Source organism: Hydra vulgaris, chromosome 03, assembly GCF_038396675.1.
Source record: "Hydra vulgaris chromosome 03, alternate assembly HydraT2T_AEP".
Lineage (NCBI taxonomy): Eukaryota > Metazoa > Cnidaria > Hydrozoa > Anthoathecata > Hydridae > Hydra > Hydra vulgaris.
In genome coordinates this window covers 20926740-20952719 of record NC_088922.1, presented here as the reverse complement: position 1 = coordinate 20952719, position 25980 = coordinate 20926740, and the positions used below count along the sequence as shown (strand labels likewise).

The window sequence follows — 25980 nt, the reverse complement described above, 5'->3', positions numbered from 1 at the left end:
TATTGAAATTTCTTCCATGTTTTTAGGCCATTTCAATTTGCTCAACATGATTGAAAATTGGAACATCATTTTGCAAATTAAAACTATTAAAGTCTCAATACCATAATTTAGCAATACTTTTATTCTTTAACACTTTACTACCGTCAATTTTGCAGACTATTTATTACAAAACTCCACTGACAATAACAAATAATACCATGCTGGAATATTCTGGTATGTATTTCAAGCATTATAAACAATATTATATATTGTTTTTTTAATAAATCTTTTTTTTTCTATCATTGGAATATTTTTTTTTTTTATAATTTTAGAGACCTAATGACAGGGTTGTTTTTGTTTTTTTGAGAATGGGAGGGGGTGGGAGGAGGCTTGCCATACCCTCTAACCACGGCACTGATTAACCTTGTAGGATTGTTTTGAAGTAAATATTTCTTATATATCTTTTTGAAGTAAATATTTTTTATAAATATTTTTTAAATTATATTTTTATATATATGATAAAACATAATTTCTATTCACTATCCACGGAAAAAAAAGTTTAATAGTGAAATGAAATATTTTCTTTAAAACATTTCTATATTTTATAATAGAAAACAATATAAAAAGAGTAATCGCAAATTAACTTTTTCTACTCTTAATTGTAAAGTTTCATGTTTCTAGTTTTAATGCTTTAAGTATAATTGTAAACACTTTAGAAGTTGATAGCGTAATGTAGTTGATTGTTTGATGTACCCTTGATGTAGTTGATATTTAATGTACTTTATTTAACATATTTATATTTCTTTTAATTTTTTCATATAACATTAAGTGCTTGAGTCCTGTATTTCTAATTTTTTTTCCTGGGTTTGTATTTACCTAGCTAGGTAAATACAAATACACAATAAAGGTTAATATAGCTGTTAATCTAGCTAGATTAACAGCTTTTTCATAGCAGGTTAAACATGTAAGTTGCGAGAGTCTCAGTTAATTAGTTAGATTTAACTTTTAAGATCAATAAAAGCTGTTAACAGTTTTTCAAGAACAAAAAATTTAAAGACCAGAAATTTTACCGAAACTTTGCAATCACTTAATTTACCCATTGTACATATATAAATGCAGCATTAGACCTACACAGATGTGTGCATAAAAAACCAGGAAGATGCTGGTGCTTCAGTAAACACATAGACTATCAAATAGCCTGTCTGCAAAGGAGTGCTGCTACATTGACTGAAGAATTTTGGCATGGAACAGCAATCTTTTCTTTCACTATTCTTTATGTTTTTCTTCTTTCTGAAAAATTAAAGCGCGCTTTTTTATTAAGAGCCCAAAAAGGATATTAGGAAACATTGTCCTTACATATGGATTGAATATTGTGTGTATATATATACATATATATATATATATATATATATATATATATATATATATATATATATATATATATATATATATATATATATATATATATATATATATATATATATATATATATATATATATATATATATATATATATATATGTATATATATACACTAGAGTGCTCTACAAAACTATACTAATTAAGATTTTTATTTTTGAATATGTAAAATACTAAAGACATAAAATAAAAAATACAAAAACAACTACCACTTAACAGAATAATGAGAATAATGGTTTAAATAATAAAAAATAAATAATAAAAAGATAAAAAGAAGCAAAAAGTAGTAACTTGTAAAATAATAAACAATAAAATTTTTTTTTTTTTATCATGTTAAAGTTTTTGCAAAGTCATTTTTTTTTATTATAAATAAACTTTTTTAAGTAATTATTAATTTGAAGATTCTGAAAATGAAAAATAATGAGGTGAATTTCACCCAACAAATCGTTATGATTATCCTTATCATCTACTTTAAAATTTAATGTTTCCAAAGTTGTGATCACCTTTTACTAAACATTCTGATAAATCTCATTAGGGAGTTTTAAAAAAAATACCATATTAAGCTAATCAAAGAAGATATCATGTTAATCTAGTAAAATGTAAAATGTTAGTTAAATACCAAACTAAAATTTTTTGTTATAGTATTGCAATTGTTAATTATTGATTAAATATATTAACTTTTCTTCTTGCAATTTTGATTGCGATGAACCTGTGCAATATTTCCTTATATTTATTCAACTCTTTTCACCTTTGTCCGGAGTATAATATTCTCCGTTTGCAATTTGCATAACTTTTTGTATCAAATCATCTGATTGACCAGATAAATACTCTATTACGGTTACCAAATGATAGGGATCAACTAACCATAAAGCATATGCACTATACCCTTGTGCCATTGATAAAGATAATAATGTATTATCAGCACATGATTTTGTGCTAAGATAATTATCATACTGAGATCCAGTATACATCACTAAAACATTAGGTAAGTTTATTATCACATCTAATTGTGCTGCTGCTTCTACATTAGCTCGTTCTGAATCTATTATTAAATATTTTATTTGAGGCTGCACAGAACGCATAAATTCTTTTATTCCTATTACTCTTTGAGGCACAGAAGAACCTAGCAATTGCAAATTTATTTCTATAGATCTTTGAGTCATACCAACAAAATTATTAGAACTTAATCCAAAACCTTCATATTCATATAAGGTACTAGATCTCACATCATCACAATCGTATTCAGTCTCTGATGAGTATTCACTTTTAGTAATATACCCTTCAGGACATCCATCTTCTATATCTTCTTCTTCTATTTCTGCTTGAGTATCACGGTCTTCAATATCAGCATCTCCATTTCTAAGTTTTTCTTTCTGCTCTATTTTTTTTTCACTACATTTAGTTCTTGTTCTTTCAAAAGACTGATCAGTAAAAGGACCTTCTAAATTTCGTGGGTTTTTAATAACATCTATAATATCAGAATCATCGATCAAAAAGAAGTTGAATTAATATTTCTTCTACTTTATCTAAACTTAAACTTTTAACATCTATTTCATCTATTGGATTGAGAAATTCTGTGCGTCCAATGGATTTTTGCGAGCCCCTGAGCAAAAATTCATTTTTGTTTTGGTGATATAGATTCATAATACTCTGTCGACTATAACCTGATGATTTTAATGTTTTTATTTCATCGGGGTAATAAATAAAGTTCCAGTAATCGAAAACTGTATGCTCAAACTTATCTAAGCGTACGCCAATGTGACCGATGGCAGGTTTTTTTATATTTGTAAAAATTGCTGCACTTTTTACTGTTAAATCGGCATGTTTATAAGACTTCCTAATTTGGTGTGCAACAACAGGTAGTTTTTCAGGAACATCAGCGTATTCCAAAGCGCCACATGCTAATTTATATAATTCTACCAATAAGTCTTTATTGTCTCGCGTAATTATTCTCAAAGTTCCGTATGGATTCATGTCTGCACCTGCTTGTTCATTTTTCAGACCGCTATTTACAAGCAGAATTAAGTCGGTATGTCTAAAACAAACTTCAATACTCGCACGAATCGTAGCTGTAGTAGCACTGGTATAATCCAAAATAATTACAGGAAATCGCTTTTCATCCATAATTACTTCTAATAACTGACCTGAGTCTTGATTAGTGGAATCACAATGTGTTAGATCAAAAAAGAGAACTTCAGCTACTATTGTATCTTCAGATTTTTTTTTTTTTGTAGGTACTTCAAAGAATCCACTAAATGCATTTAAAACTGAGCTCACAGCTTCTTTAGTTTCGTAGTACATAGAATCTGAAAGAAGTTTATAGGAGCTCGCTTCAGTATATTTTGTGATTTGGTATAATGCAACATAGGTAGCTAAATTTATAGCTCTCATTCCAGTTGCCAATATAATTTTTTTAGAGAAAACTAGAAAATCGACTTCACCATACAATTCGCTTTCGCAATCACTGTCACTACCAACTCCATCTTCAGTTTCTTGATAACCGCTTTTTCTAATAAATTCTAAATTTGTTTTTTCAAGTTTTTGGTACAAACCTAGTAGTGTTTTAGTCTCAATAGCAGATGATAAACTCTCGTCTAATTTTTCATTTGATGCTAGTGCTAGCCTAATATCTCTTACTATCTGCCAAAATTCTTTATCTCTCTTGATTTGATCATTCTCTACCCATTTGTCATTTTTTATAAATGTAAAAAATCCACCCTCAAGATCAGCGTTATTAATTTTTAGAGTTACAACTGTTTCATAGTTTAGTCTGCACAATAATATGCGTATAGGCGCTGCCATATCTGGTTTTTGTTGATCTAGCTCTTTTAATACAAGGTTTGCTAATATATCAATATACTAATCTTGCCTTACAAGTTGATGTACTACTTTCCGTCCAGAAGAATCACCAACTTTACATAATGTGCTAAAAAGTGAATCTTCTTATTTCCAGCCTTCAACTTCTTTTGGCTTTATAGCTTGTTTTTGTGCTTGCCGCTTTTCATAGTCATTTTTTTTTGCATCATTATAACTATCAATTTCTGCATTTATAAATTTTAGCTCTATTGATTCTATACCTAATTTGAAGCTACAGCCTGATTCAAGTAAAGGCGATAAAAATTTATCCCATAAACTTACTAATCCTTCAGCTAAAACCTCTGTATATATAATTGGCACAAGACCTACGTTGATTCTGAAGCTATCTCCTGTATCACCAACACTTGGTAGGTTATGCCCAAAGCTAGATCGTAGAACTAACTCTATCGGCACATTTTTTCTCCAAGCTATTTGATTAGTAATTGCAACAAAATATGCTGTAATTAATTTATATAACCCACCTTTTTCTGTTTTACTTTCAATGTTTATAAGTATTGGAGTTGTTATACTGACTATAATACAAGGATAATCATTCTTATAATAAGGGATTATGGATGTTAATTTTGACTTACGATCTTCAGTTTTCAAATTAAAATTTCTTATTACCTCTTTACAAATTTTTCCTTTATACAGAAGTATTTCATCGTAAAGATAAGGCTCGTAGCTTGAAACAACTCTATCCTTTTTAGGTGTTATATCTTTTGGCGTTCCACTATATAAAATTCCAGCATATTCTTGATTATCAAAAGGGCTATGAAAAGCTCCAGTTTTAGCTGCGGTTCCTTTAGCATTAATATAAAAATTCATATAAGCTTTGTTGTTTAGTTTTGATAATCTATCTGCATTTCCACCACGACTTGTTGAACGAAAGTAAGTGCCCCAATACTCCTTAATTTTCATATCAAAAGCACTGGTATGTTCAAACCTGGTCTTATATTCACATCTTGGAAAATAATAAGGATTATTGGCAATATTTCCTTGATCTAGTAAAGATAAAGAAGCAAGTTTTTTGGGCAATTCTTCATCAATACTAGACTCTTCTTTTTTTTCTTTATCACTAACTTCTACAGCTGATTGATCTACCGTTAAAGATTTTGTAGAATAATTTTTCAATTCTTCATCGGAAGTTTGAGGATAATTACCATCATGAGCATCTAAATATGTAATGAACAAAGAATTAAATAAACAATTTCCATCACCTGGAACATTATACTTAGATTTACTCATTTTTATTTTTCTTTATATTGTTAAATTCTTAGGATTATCTATGCATTTGAACCTTTTGATATAATCATTTACAGCTTATAAATGACCTGCATTTTCTTTAGATTTTTAAATAAATTATTATAAAAATTTTAATTTAGTAATTGCTTATGAATTAAAATAGTATTCATTAGCTCTATTATTGTCAATTTTTAGTTGCCATAGCTATATGGAAATGAACTTGAAATAGTAAATTTTCAAAAAAGTGCTAAATTACATTGAATTTTCAAAATTATTTCAAAGCATGCAAAATATACAGTAATCTAAATTAGGTATTTGGTTTCTTAATTATAAAATATGCCAAGGCTATATACTATGTACTTGACTTACCATGCAACAAAAATATTCAGAATTATTGTATAAATTAATACTATTAATCTTAATAATACAAACTATTCTAACTTCTAAATAATTTAAATAAAAATTTAAGTAGCTCTATATTATATAATTTAAGTCTACATCGACTAGACTATTTAAAGCTCATAATAAATATTTTGATGTATTTAGAATTAATCAAGATTATCATGAGACAATATTAGTAAGACAAGTAGAAGAAAATAAGGATGAGAGAATTAACAAAAGCAATTGAGCAATATAATATTAATATTTATAGTTAGAAGAATTAAATTAATGAATTTGGTCAAGCACTAATCATATTAAAAATAGGTATAGGCGCTACTTATCATAGCGATTTACTGTTGGCAAGTTAAATAGTTCTAAGACAAGACTTTGTTTTACTCCACTACGTGCAAATTGTGGGCAAGATGGTTGCAGAGCAAATAATTCATGATAAAAATACAATTTACATGCAAGCTTACGTTCTTACTCATCCTCAAATCATAGATACTTTAACTAACGCTAAGCAAAGAGGAGTTGATGTAAAAATATTACTTGATCTTAGTAACTTATTACAGAAATATTCTAAAATAAAAGAGTTAGCAAAAGTTGAATTTGAGCTTACAATTGATACGGTACCAGCTATTGCTTATAACAAAGTTATAATTATAGATAATATAATTACAATTACTAAAAGTTTTAACTTTACAGTTTCTACAGATACTAGAAATGCTAAAAATATCTTAATCATTGATGATTACAATATAGCTTAAAGTTACTTTAAAAATTGGCAATATAGAAAAGATACAAATTAATTGATGAATAAAAAATCTTATAAAAACGTTAATAAAGCTATAAATAATATAATTGTTTTTAGTGAATTATATTTTTTAACCATACATATTACTTATTCAGTTTTAAGAACTTCTCTATACTCTTTAATCAGTAGCAGTTAAAGCATTTAAATAATCATAATTGAAGATATAAATGCGATTATTATTATTAATAACTGTGTACTCAAAAGTCTAATTACTTTATTTTCAGAACTCCAATATTTTTTGGTAAGATAGTAAATTTAACTATATTCCACAATATATATGTCAAAGCTATTACCATGATCTTACTTTCATCATAAATAACTAATATAATGCAGAAAGTTCATTATTTGATACCTTTATGAATGTTTAAAAATACATAAAGACTGATAAATAAATATATATTATAATAACACCATGTTAATTTTATTATGCAAAGCTATGTAAGCTATCAAATTAAAAGTTGAAAAGTATATATTTGAAAACAGCTCAAAACAAATCAAGTAAGTAATATATTTAAATACTTACGCTTAAGCTTATCATTTACAAATGTTAGTCATGAAGAACTTGAAGATATCGTAAGCAATAAGATTAAAAATGAAAACGCATATTTACATTTTTTATTATTATAATAATATTTATTTATACTTATTTATATAATAATATTTAATTTATTTATTGTATTTATATAAGTTATAGTATATTATATACTTAGGTATAATAATTAAATAAGAAATATTATGATAGTAAAATCTATCACAATATCTGATAAGAATCAGATTGCCATACCTAAAGAATTTGTTAAACATTTAGGAAGCAAAATAATTAAACTAGAAATAGTAAATAATAATGAAGTAAGAATGATTCCAGTAAAAAATGCAGGTGGTAGTTTAACAGATTTTGCTTAAAAAAATGTATCAAAAAATTTTAATGATATTAGAGTACAGGCTTGGAATCAAGTTACTAAACAAAGGTTTATAAAAGGATAAAATGGATATAAAAATTATTGACACCATATTAATAATTAGATATTTAATTAATAATCACCCCAAACATTATAAATTATCAAAAGATTATTTTGATTTAGTAAAACTTGGCAAAATAAATGTTTATCTTGAACAAACAGTTTTTACAGAAGTTGTTTTGGTATTATCTAAAATTTATGAAATACCCAAGTATAAAATTAAAGAAGCTTTAAGTGGAATGCTAACATATAAAGGTATTAAATATCTAAATGATAAGTATAAGAAGGTTAATTATTAACCTTTAACCTCTTCCATACCCATGGAGGATCAAACCGCTCTTCTTGCCATAAGCCTTTTTTTAAATGTTTTGCTAGTGCTTAATCTAACATAAACTTGTATCATAGTGTTTATAGGAATAAGCATAACTCTTTCTAACCATTTCTTTGTTGAGGTTAATACCACCCGCATAGCAATATGATAATATTTTCCCATGATTATCAAAGCCTTTATTTGTACAAGAGACCTTCTTACCATTTATTCAGTTTGATTAGTTTATTTCTAGCGTTGTATCCTATACAAACCTGTTCTATAGTTTCATTTTTTTTAAGTACGCAATGTTGATTTATTTCTGGTGCATCTATTTTTTTGTAGTCTGACTTTAGGCTTATCTATCTTAGTAGTGTTGCCATCAATTACTTTAACGTGAGTACTAGTAAATTCTATTTTTTGAATAAATTGCGCTACGCTCTTCATTGGACAATATGTTAAAAATAAAAATGCCATATACATAGCAAAAAATTTTCTTAAGCCTCGTTTTTAATGGTGAGTGTTTGATAAATTATTTAATAACCAGTGATTGAAAATAATCCTATAATAAAATTATGTAAGATTTTTTTATAACTTTCTAAGTCTTTTTAATTAGATATAATTAAGCACCTTATGGACAAGAAGAATTATTATGATAGCAACCTTGGGTTGTTATTATATCAATAATCTCAATAATCTTTATGTAAAAAAATAAAATTACAAAAACAATAGTTTTTGATAAGATAAAATAGGTTTTGGGCCAATATCTACATGCAATGCTAAATTTAGTCCCCACCTCGCCTTGAATTAGCCTATTAATCAATTAAAAGAATGCCCTTAAATATTGTAAAATGTATATGCGATGTTACTACTTTTTTATAAATTCATATTTCACAATTTAAATACAATTTCCTTTAAATAATTGCCAATAACTATCGCTTCCTATTACGCAAAACCTTAGTGGCATATCATTAAAAACTCGACATGGTTTAAGTTGTTTGATACACAAGCATATATGTAAGCATGTTTGTTATTAGAGGTAAATAATTATGATAAAGATTATACATATAACCCATTTTCAATTAATAATCTTCTGGCTTTCTTCGTATAGGCTTTACGCAACAGTATTTTAATCCTTCTCCTATAGGTTTATCCTAAACGTTATAAATTTTTATTTTTAATTCCAAAGTGTGCTATAATATCAATCTTAGGCTTGGCAGTAAGCACTTGAATAGCCTGGTTGTTCCAATATTATTGCTAATGAAAAAATATACACCTAATGCTAGTTTAATTAAATCTGATTTTTTCTAAAACATAATTGACCATTAATTAAGCATTTCTAAAAAGATATAGTGATTGATAACATTTTATCAAATTAGAAGTGTGAAGCTATTTAGAGTTAGTTTTGTAAATCATTAGCGTTATAATTAAATGTAAAACAACCATTAGAAGATAAAAACAATCAGGAAGTTAAATATTAGATAAAAATAGAAACGTGGATTAACTTGCAAGTTTTTTTAACATTTTATTAGGGTTGTAAATAATATAAATAAATGTGTACAAACTGTTAACGATCGCGCTCATTATTTTTTACAGAAAAAGATGTTTATTTGATTTTCAAATATATACATTAAATATGTGTAATTCATAAAATAGGTTTTTATAATAACTTGCGCATAAATATATTAGTAGTAAAAAGTAAAACTTATCATTTAATTACAAAACAAATCGTATATAAAAACTCAAATGACAATTCTAACACGACATAACTAATTAAAAATTAGTTTACATATATTGTTCAAAAAAAATAAAAATGTTCGCGACCGCGAATAAATATTATATTACGGATGAGATGGGAATAAAAATTTATGTTAGATGTTCGCGACCGCGAACATCTATTGTAATATACTCAATAATACTTGTTTTAATGTTTTCTTATCTTTTTCTGAAAGTTTACATAATGCATTTCTATCAATACAGATTTGACCGTTAATCAGCACAAATTTCAATAAAACTTTTCTTTTAACTCTTTTGGAAGCTCCTTTAGCAGGGGAGTTGGCATTTTCTAATAAACCAAGCATTTGTGATGAATCAGATTCTTCTAAAACTTCTCTAAACAAATCTCTATTAATAATATTTTCTTTTAAAATAAGATCTTTTACATTTTCTGGTAAGGTTAGCAATTTCATTGTTTCTGAAACAGATGATCTTGATAAGCCTAATTTCTTAGCAATTTCATTTTGGTTTGCACTAATTTCTTCGTCTAATAATTGTTGATAGGCTTGAACTAATTCGAGAGGATGTAAATCCTTACGCTGTACATTTTCAATCAATGCTATTTCAACAGCTGCTTTTTTATCATGTATAACAATGCAAGGAATGGTTTTTAAACCAGTCATAATGACTGTCCTTAGTCTTCTTTCTTCACTTACTATTTCGTATGTTCCATCATTTTCTTCTTTAGGAATTATCGTTAGAGGTTGCCTAACTTCATGAGACTTTATTGTCTCAGTCATTTGCTGCAAAGAATCTTCATCAAAATTTTGTCTAGCTTGTTTATGAAATGGTACTAATTTATCGACATTGATATTATAGTATTCACCTCTAGATTTATTAGTAAATACACTAGGACGTGACTTTTCTTTGCTTTATACTTCAAAATTAGAAAGAGTGCGAATTTTAGCATTTTCAATTCTAATTTATACCTACTTTGCATTTTGCTCTAATTTAACTGTGGATTTTTTCAATACTTCATTAGCAAGATCTTTTATGTCTTCTAATGCCATTTATTTTATTAAACAAAATTCATGAATTGGCATTTTTCTTTGAGCTGATATATTAACATCTTCACATTTTCTGTCAAGAGAATCCATTACAGCTTCTTTATAATCATGACGTAAAAAACCCAGTGCTTCTTGAGAAGTTACTGTTTTTGATTCATATTTATTTGTTATAATACAAAAACCTACATCTTGTTCAGTTTCATCAGAAAAATTTTCAATTTCTTGAACAAGCATAGATAAACCTTTTCAGCTATAAGAATGTGTTTCACCCACTATATTTAATCTATCTGCTGCGTACGTTGCACTATGGTTTAAAATACTGATAGTTGGGTTGGTATCTAATAATATATAATCATAAATTTTAGTCAAAGGCTCTAAAGTTTTGTTTAATAATCTTTCTCGAATTGATCTTTGTGCAAGTGGAATCTCAACTTTTGTCATGGATAAATTAGATGGAATAGCATCTAATCCAGGATAAACCTCTTGTATTGTATTTTGAATAGGAACTGAGTTTATAAGCACATCAAATAAGGTTAAATCCTCTGAATACTCATTAAAGCCTAAGGATGAAGATAAATGTGACTGAGGATCACAATCAATCGCTAAAACCTTAAAACCAAGTAATGAAAGATGTACATCTATTTGGTGACAAAGGCTTGTTTTAACAGTATTACCTTTAAAATTGAAAAAAACTTGAACCTTTGTGTTTACTCCCAGCTGATCGGCAACAAAGTGTTTTATTACTTTTCTAGCTTCTTCATAAGAATATTTCTTTCGACTATTCCCAAATTCAGCTATATAAGTTATCTTTTTTTCATTCATATACCTTGAAATAGTAGAAGTAGTCTGCCCCGAAAGAAAGCAAATTATCCTTTGGTTAAAATTGATTTTATCTAATTTTTTTCTCATAAAATTATTTTTTAATATTAATTCTATTTATTAATGATATACACAAAAAATAAGCTAGTAAAGTTTATTTATTAAAATGGCTTTATTCGGTTTGCAACAATTTTTACATTTACGTATTTTTTTGTTGCATAGTTAAAAATAATGTTATACTTCTTAATATAAGCATAAAAGTTTTTTTATGATAAATAGGTAATTATGAAATAATATAAAAAAAAGTGCATTAGATTAGCAACAATCTAATGCACCCGCTACTTTAAGTACTGTAAGCAAGTCTTAATCTACATCACGTGGCTGGTGTTGTTAAATATTTTGTCGTTTTCGCATTTTAAAATATTAATAAAATGACAAAACTACGTATAAATGAGCATCCTCTTATTGTGCTTCCAGCTTTGGCCTTAAAAGTTGGACTTAATGAATCTATTATTATTCAACAAATACATTATTGGTTAGATTTAAGAACTATAAAAATATAAAAGATGGCAAGCATTGGGTATATAACACCTATAGCCAATGGCAATAACAATATCCTTTTTTATCAGAAGCAACAATAAGACACTCGATTTCAAATTTAGAGAAAGAAGGCTTAATAATATCTAAAAATTATAAATCAAATTCATTTAGTAAAACAAAATGGTATACGTTTAATTATGAAAAGTTAGCAGAAATTGAATCTTCAACGGAAACAAAATCATTGATAGGTTCAGAAAGAGCTGATCGATCTGCTCAAAATGAGCAATCCATGAGATCAAATAGAACAGACGATGAGATTAAAATGAGCTCTTCTATAAAAAAAACAGAGATTACTACTAAAACTACAACAGATATCTCTTTAGAGACTGATGAAAATTTTTTAAGAGAGAGAGAGAATTAATAAAGATATGGGATCAAATAGTAGAAGGTAATAAAAAATAAATTAAACCTACTGAGGATAGATTAAAATTACTTTACAAAAGATTTGAAAATTAATTTAATAACAATATTGAAGAATGGATTGACTTTGGTAAGAGAATTATCAGCAGTAAATTTTTAATGGGAGAGGTTAAATCATTTAAAGCTTCATTTGGTTGGGCATTAGAGCCTAAATCTATTGTAAGGATATTAGATGGGGATTATAGGATAGAGGATAGGTTAATTGGAGAAAGAATCTATAACAGAAGAAAATTTAATTCAAGAGATTAGAAGTGCTAATTATGCAGAATTTTGGAAACAAATCAAGAAAGTTTGCTAGTTAGCGAAGGTTTAGTTACTTATATTTCTTGGTTTAGGAAGTCAGAATTTTTAAATTATAATGAAGCCATTATTGAATTAAAAGCTTCTACAAAATTTATTGCAAACATAAAAATATTACAAACATAACAGTTTACAAGGTTGATTATCTATATCAATATCAGAATCACTTGAAATTATTCCATTGAAAGTATCATCGCTGTCTTCGGCGAATTTCGAATTTTTATTGCCACATTCAATGCATTGACATAAATCAGAACACGTCAGTTCTGCACTCCGACATGAGCATCATTTTGTATTACAACCAGTTGCACATCTACGATTAATAAAATTTATTACACTATCGGGAGCAATTTCATTTGACAGCCATTTCATCTTCAATTCGTTGTCATCCATTGTCCAACCATGTTGTAAAACACTTGGCATATTCAATAGGGGTGTGGTGGCATGTTTCCAAATATAAGCTTGATAATTGCAACTCAGTATGTGTTGTAGTAATGCATCTGAAGTCGAAGGCAATTGCTCTTCACTATATTTGTCACTCTTGAAGAGTTCATATCTCAACTTGTTAACTGAAGAAACTGTCATTACCATAAAAGTGACACACAAATTTCTCTATTTTAGTAATTAAATCTGATGCCATCAAGTGATTTTCACCAAACTCTGCTAATACGCCTTTAAACTCCTAACTCATACTGCTAACACGCCTTCATACTCCTAACTCATGCGGCTACCACGCCTTCATACTCCTAACTCATGCGGCTAACACGCCTTCACACTCCTAATCCATACTGCTAACACGCCTTCATGCTTCTAACTCAAACTGCTAACATGCCTTAATACTCCTAACTCATACTGCTAATACGTCTTCATTTTTTTTTTGTAAGAGCTTAAGTACTGAAGCTTTTCCTTTACCATAAAATGAACTTGTAGTATTGCATCCTAATAGGAAAACACACCATACAATTTTACAGTGTTTTAAATGTTTGTATTACGGAAGTGAAACTTGCATTCTTTTACAGGTTAATTTGTTAACTTATGAATTAAGTTGACCAATTAACCTAAAAAAAGAATGAAAGCTTACTACAGCATTTACAAAAGATCTACCTCAATCATCAGCTACTTTTCTTACATTAATTATACGTTTGTTGTTTTGATTTCCAGTTGCAAATAATATATTAACAGTAAAATGTTTGATAGCATGTAAAGCAATGACAAATTCATCAGTGTCAGGACTCCAAATTACAACATTTGAATTTGGTGAGATGAAGCTGCATATAACAGTGAGCCATTATTCAAGTATTTGCTTCTTCACGGTTACTTTTAAGAGAGATAATTCCAAATACTACCACATTATTTGCTGATAACATAAACTGATAACATTTATCTTCTTTAGTTAAATAAACACTATTATTTGAGAAATAAAATGTATTTCATGAACTCCAATGTGTAAACAAAAAATTTAATATTTTTTATTTATTTTTTCCATTTGAAAGGAACTTCTTCCATTGATGAGGTATAGGCTGTAGTTTATTTAATATGCAAACAATCGAAGTTCCATGAGTAATTCTTTTTACTCATTCTAAACTTTTAATACTATGATTAAAATACCTATCTGAAACAAAGTCAACACGCTGACACCCATAACAGCTGAAGGGATTAATAACTACTTTTAATATATATTTAGCTAACTCACCAAACATTTTGACTCTAACTTGTAACAGTACATCATATCCACTAGTAAAGCTCCACTTTCAACAATTGACAACACCAGTGAATCTTTAACGAGCTCTTCAAAAATTTTTAACAAATTACTTTTTGTTGTTTTTACTAAAGTTCCATCCATGGTGGCAAAAGGTGAGAGATAAGGGCGTAGAGGATACTTTAAAACTTCCTTTATATCAATATCTCTGCTTTTTGCCATCAAGATTAACTTAGTAAACAAATTTCTGGTGTTCTTTATTTCCACCGTTTCCCCTATTTTATTTTAGTATGCACATTATTGTTCATGTTGGAAAATATATGGAACATTGTTTTATTAAATTGAAAAAAAATGTCTGGCTGTTTGCAAAGAGTATTTTTGTTAATAAAACTCTCAGCTATTTGTTTTCCTATTTCTCAAAGACTAAGCATATCTCTTGAAGTATTTTCTGTGGCAACTTGCCCACTTGCTAACTGTAGAAGTTCCTTTCTGTCATCATAAAAAGGATTTACCATTGTATTAATAGTCTCAAGAATTGATGTAACATCCTCTTCATCCTTTTTAATTCTTGAATCATCCAAGTCTTTTCTACAACTAAATATCATGTTTAAAATTTGACTTTTGAAACATTCTTTAAAAAAATTAAAAAACTAGGTAATAAAACTTTTCAAAATTTTAGAATGTAAAATTTTATCCATTCAACCAATTTTTCATTAAAAAAAAAGGATTATTAGTACAAATATGTTTATCGTGTTATTGAAGATACTCCTGTGAATTCCTCAGCTGCTTCAGTTAACAAAGCCCTCTCCACTTAGGTTAACACTCGTTTTTTAACACCTCCTGGCTTATGGCTAATTATACAATACCACCTGTAACTTTATGATTCCTGTTAAAATTTTGTTCTATAGTTTGGTCACATACAATATCTGCAAAGCCATATGATGCCAACCTTTTAACCATCCAGTTTTCTCTTATTTCACGACAAATATCTGTCAAACATATAAGTAGAAATTATTCTAGGTTGATTACCATAAAATCAAACATATAAGATAATTCTATTATGTTTTTAAAAACACTAAAAACAAATATCTTGTAAGTAAACTATATATTGTTGTAAAACAAATTGTTTTACTTAATCTTAACACTTCAACACAAATAAATTTCAATGAAAGAAAAAATAGGCAATACCTTTATAAGTTTGATTAAGTACACTTATTTCTAACCAATAGCAAGATGCATATTTCTAACCAATAATAAGATGCATATTTCTAACCAATAGTAAGTTGTATATTTCTAACCAATAGTAAGATGCATATCTGCTGTAGTTGATACAATCTGTAACAAAAAAAACTATCCCAACATAGAGTTAACTGTAGATAGATGCAGATCCCAATTTCCAGTATGAACAGCTCCTAAATGAAACAGCATTAATTGCACCATTTCTAAGTAGACACTCCAGAAAGAAAACAACTGGAACTTTGTACATTGGTGATTAACATAAGTCTGATATGAGTATGTCCTTGATGAGTATATCCTTATTAAAAATCCCCAAGTCATACAACAACTCGATCAACAAATTCTGCGTTTTTCCATCTTACCATCTGTATTTTTGCATAAACTGCCTCATCAAAAACTATTACAATTTGATGAAGTGAAAGTTTGTTAGCTATTTTAATACCAGTACTTAAGATTTCATTAATGATGGATATATCAGTAACAGGAGCATTTATAATTGGTAAGTATGTAATTGTTGAAACACTTCTTTTATTTGAACTGTATAATTAATGCATTGTGTTAAAACCTGTCCAACAAGGCAAAATTCCTGCTGCATCTGAGATAATTTGCAAGTGATGTATGCTAAATCAAGATGTCTGTAATATTCCTGACAAATTTCAGTATCATTTATGACTACATCTTTGTATTCAAATAATTTTGTCAAGTTTTTTTCCCAGAAAATAAACTGGTATTTCACTCAGTTCAACATTTACTGTCCTTATGCGCTTGCTAACTTCAAAAAAATCATTATCTGGTTTATTAAAATTAGGCAGTTTATGTATGCAAATACCGTTGTTCCAGAACCGCTAAGAGTTTCTTCTGTGAAATCTGCATTATTATACACAAGTGTAGTAAAGATATTTTGTTGAATATTCTTTGGTACAACCGAATAATCAAACCCCCTCAAAGTCATTGAAGAACAGCAAAGTGTAAAGTTATTTAAAAGTTTTACAAGTTTACATGAACAAGACATTTGGTTGATAGCAGTAGCTAATGCTAAGACTTAAATGTTATTGTTTTACCTTTCGAAAAAATAAACAATAAATCTTGGGCAATAGATAGAACTTTCAACTTCAGCTTGAACTCTATATTGACGTAGTTCTTGTAATTAACTTCATCTGTATAACCAAGAATTATTGACAGAAAATTAAAAAGAGTATGTGGAATTTCACTTTCAATATTTTCAAGACTAAAATCTGAAGCTGGTGATGGCCAGCCATTTTTAATCCCAGTTTCACATCTAAAGAATTCTCTAGTTTTCATACAATCTTGATGAAAGGCAGAATAACTAACATTAAGTAAATTGTTCTCTTGTTCACTTTTAGTTTCATTGTTTTCTGAAAACCTGACTCTTGTGAATTTTGAGAATCAAGCTCATCGATTTCTTCATTTAAAACAACTGCAACTATGTCCCCATAAAAAACAAATTCACTTTGACTGCGATAAAACAGCTGATAAAATACCAAATAATATATTCTTTATCAGAATTAAATTATATTTTTATGATCTTTGCTTCAAATTTAAAAAATCAATCGTGACAATAAAATAAAAACAAAATAAAAATAAACTTTTAATTTCATTTAAGTTTTTTTTAAAATTAAAAAATTGAAAAAAATTTTTATTTAAATTTATTATTTAAATAGCACTTATATCGAACATAATTGCCATTCAAACTTTTGTAATAAATATTTTTACATAAACGTCGTTCTAAAGTTAATCTGACTTTTTTAAAAAATTAATTATTACTTTTATCTTACCGTTTATAGTATAATTTAAAAGTTAAAAAATGAAGTCGTGTAACCGATATCGTGTACTGCTTACATAAAAATTGCTTAAACACATTATAAAGTTTAAAGTTTATTTTATTAAAGCGCCAAAATATATTTTTCACCCATCTTTAAAATGTCTAGCGCCATCTTTAACCCATCACCCATCTTTAACACGTCACCCATCTTTAACCCGTCACCCATTTTTAAAATGTCTAGTCTAGTATTCTAAAATGCAAATTAATTAAAAATGAACAATCACAGTTTTTCTTAACCTGTTAGGCAATGTTTTATTTCCATCATGACTGTATTCATTCACTGTATTGTTAGTTGATTTCATACTATCCAAAGCTTTTTTTGCACCTTCCAAATCATTCACTTCAATTTATTTATAAAGAGCTAAGAATAAAATAGTATAATAATAACAGAAAGATATAATACTAATTTTATTTTAATTACCTAATAATTTACTTGAATTTAAATTACTCATTATTTATATTAGTTTTTTTTGTCGCAGTTTACATTTCTTCATTTTGCAACGTTTTGCAGCTAAAGGTAAATTTGTTCTTTTGTTGTTTTTAAAAGACTATTACTTTTTATCAACAAAATAGTTTTTGATAATTACTTTTCAATCTAACCTAACAATAAAGCAACATTTTAAAAGTCTAATAGTTGAAGTTTATTTTCCTTCTTTTCTACTAACTGACGACATTTTGTTTAAATTGGAACGCCAGTTTTCGCTTTTTAAAATGAACCAATGAAAGTTTTGATGTCATAACTGCTAATAATTAGAGAACGTTTTTACGAAATTTGATGCGGTTGATATAAAAATGTTTAAATGTTTATTTATCAAACGCTTTTATTTGAACAATAAACTTTTTTTTAATTTTGTTAAAACATTTGTTAAAACATTTGTTGAAAACATTTTGTTTAAATAATATAATAAAAATTTTAATATACAAATAAAGTTTTGTTATAAACTTTATAATAGTAAATATTCCATTATTATATTATTAAAACAATTTAAATATAATGGAACAACTTTATTTTGAAGAATAATTTCAAAAAAACTTTGAAAGCTATTTTATCTTTCCATTATTGTCCATTCAAAGTTTAATTACAAAAAAACTTTTCTTTATCTGATTTTCTCTTATTTCTCTGATTGAGTGTGAAATAAAAATAAAAAGATGTTTATAACGCTACTTTATATATGCATCGATAGTTTTGTTACATAAAATATAACAGCGGTTATGATACACAACCGCTGTTAAGTTAAAAAAAACAGTCATTAAAAAAAACGCAAAAAAATCTTTTTCCTAATTTTATATTCATCAAATATGAAAATATAATTCTATTTCAAGTGAAAACAAACACTTTAAAAAATTTGTTTAAGACGTAAATAAAACTTTTTTTTTTATGATAGCAGCAACTCAAAACATTAGCAGGCAACCAAGATTAACTAAATTATTACTCTCACTCACCCGCCAGGAAAACTAATGAAAATCCGAGTGTAAACTACTGTATCTATATATATATATATATATATATATATATATATATATATATATATATATATATATATATATATATATATATATATATATGTATATATATATATATATATATATATATATATATATATATATATATATATATATATATATATATATATATATATATTTATGTATATATATATATATATATATATATATATATATATATATATATATATATATATATATATATATATATATATATATATATATATATGTATGTATATATATATATATATATAAACACACTGTGTTTTAAAAAAATACTGAAAGAACTATTACAATTTTCATGTAATGTTAACAAAAACATGATTAAGTTTTGTTTTTTCTAAAATTTAGTTAGGAAATTTAGGTTTTTTAATAATATATGCAAAAGAATATTAAATGTTTCATTTTTACATTTAAAGCTTTAAAAACCGATGCTTAGTTAAAGCTCATTTTTATTTTAAATTTGTGTAATGTAAGTTAAAACTTAATGTATTAACAAAATGAATTATATTATAAAGTAATTTTTTTTTTTTTTTTTGCGGTTTCGCTTCCAACAAGGCCGCAAACAACCACTATTAGAGTTAGAAGTTACTGCAAGAGAAAAGACGAAGTTTATAGAGCAAGATAATGATTGACATACAATTTAAAAGATTGCAAATTATATGAATCAGGAAAACAAGATGAAGGAAGCAAATTCCAAAGAACTGATGTTCAAGGAAAAAAACTAGACGAATAAGAGTTTTTGGAGCACTTAGGAATAGTCACAGAAAAAAGATGAGATTTTTAGTATTAAATTTTAGTAGATGGCACAAGAGACACTATAATATTTATAGAAAAGATTTTTATAGATAATGGTCGGAGGTTGGCTGCAAAAACAAGCCCAGCTATGTTTACAATGCTTCTTTGCACCTTATCTGAAAGAAAAAGGGCGTCATTAGAAGAAAGATTCCAAAAAAAATTGAAAGTAAGAGTTAATCCAAAAAGGTGAAGGCTAGATGACTTGACGAATACATCACCATTATAAATATAGCAAGATCTAAATTATTGCGTAATGATTGGCTGAAAAAAATTGTGTTTTATCTGATTTAAAGTTTACCAGCCACTGTGAGCCCCATTCTGTAGTAGAAGTGAAATCTTTTTCAAGCTCAAATGCCCACTCCATGCAATCAGAGAGTGTTGGCTTCTTATTATGACAAGAATAAATTATAGTTTCATCAGCGAACAATGCCACTTTTGATGTGAGAATATCTAGAAGATCATTAATGTAAATTAAAAATAGTATAGGGCCAATGATAGAATCTTGAGGAACCCCTGAAGTTACAGGGTACGAAGAAGAGTGCTGCCCATCAAGAAAACTTTTATACTATGACTGGAAAGAAAGGATTCAATAATATTAAAGATGTTACCTGATAAAACGTAAGAATAAGGCTAATGGAGAAGACCAGCATGTCAAACTTTATCAAAAGCTTTAGAAATGTCAAGAGCAATGGCCTTGACCTCTCCGCCTCTAAACAAAACCAATCGGTTATTACTGTTAGCAAATCAGCTGTAGAACAAGAAGATTGAGATCCATATTGATGTTCAGAAAGTAATTTATTAGATTCAAGATGAGAGATTAGGTGCTAATTCAAAAACCTTGCTTATGATACGGTAGTTAGACGAGTCAGATCGCTCTCCAGAATTATTGAAGATAGGGATAACAGATGCCGCTTTCCAGCAGGCTGGAAAACAAGACTCTGATAAGCACTTGTTGAATAGTTTTGAGAGTATAGACAACGGCTCTGGAGAACACTTCTGCAAGACTACAAAGTGTTTGTTGTCCAGAACACAGGCTCTTGAAGTGTCTAAGCAGGAGATCACTTTAGATAGAAAAGCTGGAGTAATATGAATGTCAAGCAATAGATCAACCTGTTTGTCTGCAATATCAAGGAGAACGCAACAAGTGGAATCAAGAGATCATATTGATGAAATTTCCTTCGCAAACAATTCAGCTTTGTCTTTAGGAGATATGACAAAATCTGAACTGTACAGGAGAGGTGGAATAACAGATTTGCCCTTATTATTGGTACTGTTAAAGATTCTCCAGAAGTCACGAGAGCCTAATTTTTGAAATGAAATACAAGATTTCATGACCTTTTACAATGTAATTTTAGCAATAGTAAACAGACATCTGTTTTCTGGAGAATTGTTATGCTGATTGATATGGAATTAATGGTTTCGATTGGAAATTGCAGAAGCACAATGTGAGGTGAACCATGGAGAAGAGTGAGGTTTGACTTGGAATTGTCGAGAGGTAATAAAAGATTCCATGCCAGCCTGATTTTATGTAAGGAGCACATTTATCAGCAGGAAGACAAAAAATTTCTAAAAATAAAAGAATTCCAGTCAGCTTTAAGGTTGTTGTAAAAGGTAAATGATAGGGGGATTCTGATGATGTAGAAGAATAAGATAATAGTTTTAGAAAATCAAACCATGAGCAGAAGCAACTAAGAGTGAATGTGGAGAAACTGAGCGCTGACTAGGATCAGAAACAGGACATAAGTCTTGTAGAGAAGGTAAATGATTCAGGAAGTCAAGAGAATAAGTTGGAAAGTTGACTATTTGAGTTAGAGAATCAGAAAGGCAAAGGTTGTGGGCTTTAACACCTGCAGAGTCACTGACATTAGACCCAAGTCATTTGAGTCTGGCTCAGTAGTGTCAATGACTCATTTTGAGTCACTGACACTAGAGTCACACATTTGACCTGGACATTTACATTCTTGCGAATGTAAATGCCCGAGTAAAGTATGTGACTATTGGAGTCTTTACGAATTAAAGGAAGATAACCATCAACACTAAGATCACAAGATGGGACAGCAAAATTTAAATTAGTCTCACAAAGAGCAAGTAGGTGTGATGAACTTTGCAAGAGATAAGACTCAAAAGAATAAAAGTTACAGAGAAACATGTGATCCAGTACAACCTGCTCCATGTCCTGCTGCCTTGTAGGATACGCTTTTTTAGGCAAAGGCTAGGAGAAGCCAACTTCGACTAAAAACACTCCCTGCCATGGGGCTTTTGGTTAAGTAAAAGCTAGAGATGTCTCAATAAAAATACTCATCTTGGGGAGATGTCTAATGTATCCAGCTACTGTCTTATAGAAGGCCTTCAAGGCAAAGACTTAAGAGGTAAAGTGATTCTAGTTGACTAGCCCCGCACCCCTTCTACATCTATTAGCCTGGCGCAGATGTATTTATAATACATTGTTTCCAGTTTAGGATGTTAAATGCTGGATCTTCTTGACTCAATGCATAGGTTTTGCTTGTGTCTCTGTTTTTATGACTAGGCAACTCATTCTATTATCTCCTGAAGAGGATACAGCTCTAAAACTAAGTTTTATGGTTCTGAGGCCGGCTGGTAGTCAGGTTTCCTGAACTCTATGGTAGCTCTAAGAGAGGCTGATTCCATCATAGGCTGTAAAATATCAGAGTACTTACAGTGCCATGTTGCACATGAATGGTGTCCCTGTTTTTACTTTTGGTGAGCATTGTTGAGGCCACATTTGGAGCCCTTTGTTATGGCTTAGGGTTTATTAGAAGTAATAAGGCAATTGCTTGGGCTATTAAACAGTGTACTGAGCACTATCTATGCTTTGAGTCAAGTTCTTTAACAAATTCAAAAATGACTAAAGTACCTAAAACTATAAAACACAAAAAACCATCATCATTACCAATGTATCTAAACCTATCATTTGTTAATATTCGTGGTCTTTAAAGTACTGTTGGCTACATGTTTTTCTGGTGGTGGATACATGTTTTTCTGTAACCTAAACAAGTTGTAATGGGTTACATGTAACTTTTATTTAGATAATATTTTAGTTTTAGTAAACCAAATAGTTTATAAATTCAATTAAGGGGGGGTGGGGGGTCATCAACTAAGCATGTCACCCTATAATTGTTTATAGGGTGACGTGCTTAATTCCTGACACCCTTTCCTCCTGTCACAAACGATCACATATACCTGAACCCCCTGTCCCTCCTAAACTTTGATAGTGGTTTATATGTCAATAGTCTTTTAAAAGATTTAAATGCAAATACTTTGCAGTATTTTAAAAATTTAATCTATAAAAATAAGGCAAAACGCATAAACATAAGAAGTTTAAGTAAAACTTTCATCAAACTAAAGATGTTTTATTTAAATGATTATATAAGTATTACTAATGTTGTCATGCTAAAGTAATTTTTAAAGTTGCTTTTGGTCTTGCGGAAAAAACTGTTATTGATATAATAACTTTCGTAAATGTCATGAAAAATTACCAAGGAAAAGTCCCATAAGTTTTTTAAAATTGCCTGTGTTAATTACTTTTAATAAATGAGTTCAATACTTTTGCAGTTCTTATGTTCTAAACTCTAAAAATTCCAACTCTTTCAAAAATCCACGCTAATAATCGCTCAGTAATTTAAGTGATGTAGCATAAGTTAAATATATAGTATCGAAAGAACAAGTTTATTTTCCATAGCCGGTGACGCGAAATGAAGTAATCTATTTTAAAATGAATTAACCCAAGGAGTTAAATTGTTTTAAAATATGGCGAAATGGATTAACAGGGGGCTTAAATATTTCTAACCCACATCGTAAAAAATGAACCCCTTTTAGTACGCGTTTTAAATTATTTAGCTTATAATAAGTTCTTCAAAATTGCGTATTTAGTTTATTTTAATGTATTTTTTAAATACATCTTCAGTTAGTGTTGAATAAAATTATTTTGTAACTGTTCATTTTTTACAAGTTTGGAGATTGTTGTGAAAATAAAAAGATCAAAAAATAATAATATTGCACGAACTTCAGTGAACCTCTCTCTTTTGCTAATTATAACGTTTGAGATTATATAGTTTATTCTGCTAACTTGTTAGCTATCTAAACTATATATATACATATATATATATATATATATATATATATATATATATATATATATATATATATATATATATATATATATATATATATATATATATATATATATATATATATATATATATATATATATATATATATATATATATATATATATATATATATGTGTCCCAAAAATAACCGAACTTTTTGGATATAAAATAAAACACACATTATATCATCATTGAAAGTTATTATTTATTCAAAATAGGTTCCATCAGACTCAATGCATTGTTTGGCACGATCAACCAGCGCATGCATAGATTTTTTTATGTCATTTATGGGGATGTTTTTCAGCATCTTGGTTACAGCTGCTTGAATGGCTGGGATGTCATCATAAAATGCTCCTTTCATCTTGGCTTTCAGTTTTGTAAATAGGAAATAGTCACATGATGATAGATCAGGCAAATATGGAGGGTGGTTGATTATAGAAATCCGTTTTTTCATCAAAAATTCGTTCACTTTTTTGGTCTTGTGAGGCGGTGCATTGTCGTGCAATAAAAACAGTTATTTTCCTGCTGGATATTCAGGTCTAACACGACAAATTCTTTTCCACAAACAATCTAAAACGCTAAAATAGTATTCTCTATTAACAGTTCGACCTTCTGGAACAAATTCCTTGTGGATAAATACCCTTCGAATTATATAAAGTAATCAACATTCTCTTGATTCGAGACTTCTGGAAACGCAATTTTTTTGGTTTTGGCTCGCCTTTGGACTTCCATTCAGCAGATTGACGCTTAGATTCAGAGTCATATTTAAAGCACCATGACTCATCACCAGTTATGATCGAATCAAGAAAGTCTGGATCGTTTTCAACAGTTTCAACAATGTCTTTGCAATGCTCCACACGAGCGATTTTTGGTCATCATTTAATTCATGTGGAACAAAACGCGCACATACCTTTCTTTTACCCAAATCTTGACTTAAAATTCTCCAAATAGTGTTTTTACTTGTATTTATTTCCTTAGCCAACATTCTCGTAGTAAAATTTGCATCAATACCAATGATTTCACGGACTTTTTCCACCAATTCAGCACGATTACTAGCTTCTTGACAACATGGCCTCAGATCGTCATTTGAATCCTCACGACCATTTTTAAATCGTATAAACCACGTATAAACTTGAGTACGACTCATACAATCATCACCATAAACTTTTTTCATCAATTCGTATGTCTCAGCGAATTTTTTTTCAAGTTTAACATAAAATTTTATATTCGCTCTTCGTTCCATTTTCGTTTTGAAACATTAGGACGCGTTTTTCTTTTATTGAAATGGCTGTAACTTTCACATCTGTCATCCGATTTACATGAATGTAGGTGCGTTTGAAAGAGGAGGAATGTATCTTTTTCATGCTGCAAATTATCAATGAATGGCGTTGCATGTTATATGATTTAAATATGAAGTTCGGTTATTTTTGGGACACACACACACACACACACATATATATATATATATATATATATATATATATATATATATATATATATATATATATATATATATATATATATATATAAATATATATATATATATATATACATATATATACATATATATATATTTACATACACACATACATATATATATATATATATATATATATATTTATATATATATATATATATACATATATATATATATATATATATATGTAAATATATATATATATATACATATATATATATATATATATATATATATATGTATATATATATATATATATATATATATATATATATATGTATATATACATACGCACATACATATATATATATATATATATATATATATATATATATATATATATATATATATATATATATATATATATATATATAAACACTTATCTATTTTTCTTCGGCAGCCTTAATTAGATA

At 28.1% G+C, this 25980-nt stretch overlaps 2 protein-coding genes across 2 annotated transcripts; both read right to left on the bottom strand.

The window, feature by feature from the left end:
* Positions 1-1533: 1533 nt before the first annotated feature.
* Positions 1534-18026, bottom strand: LOC136078014 (uncharacterized). Its single transcript, XM_065792616.1, has 2 exons — positions 17897-18026; positions 1534-5428 (listed from the first exon to the last, which is right to left on the bottom strand). The coding sequence occupies exons 1-2, from the start codon at positions 17934-17936 to the stop codon at positions 4341-4343; spliced, it is 1128 nt and encodes a 375-aa protein (XP_065648688.1). The 5' UTR covers positions 17937-18026; the 3' UTR covers positions 1534-4340.
* Positions 18027-24880: 6854 nt separating this feature from the next.
* On the bottom strand, positions 24881-25333 carry LOC136078550 (protein GVQW3-like). Its single transcript, XM_065794327.1, has one exon. It carries the CDS (start codon positions 25331-25333, stop codon positions 24881-24883), a length of 453 nt encoding a protein of 150 aa, XP_065650399.1.
* Positions 25334-25980: the final 647 nt, after the last annotated feature.

Bases quoted from the DNA above. Each gene is read 5' to 3' on its own strand.
- LOC136078014 (XM_065792616.1), bottom strand. From the start codon at position 17,936: ATGAATACAGTCATGATGGAAATAAAACATTGCCTAACAG. The intron at 5,429-17,896 runs GTTAAGAAAAAC...TTACATATTTAG, and splicing joins AATAAAACATTGCCTAACAG to ATGCTCATGATGGTAATTAT.
- LOC136078550 (XM_065794327.1), bottom strand. From the start codon at position 25,333: ATGGAACGAAGAGCGAATATAAAATTTTATGTTAAACTTGAAAAAAAA.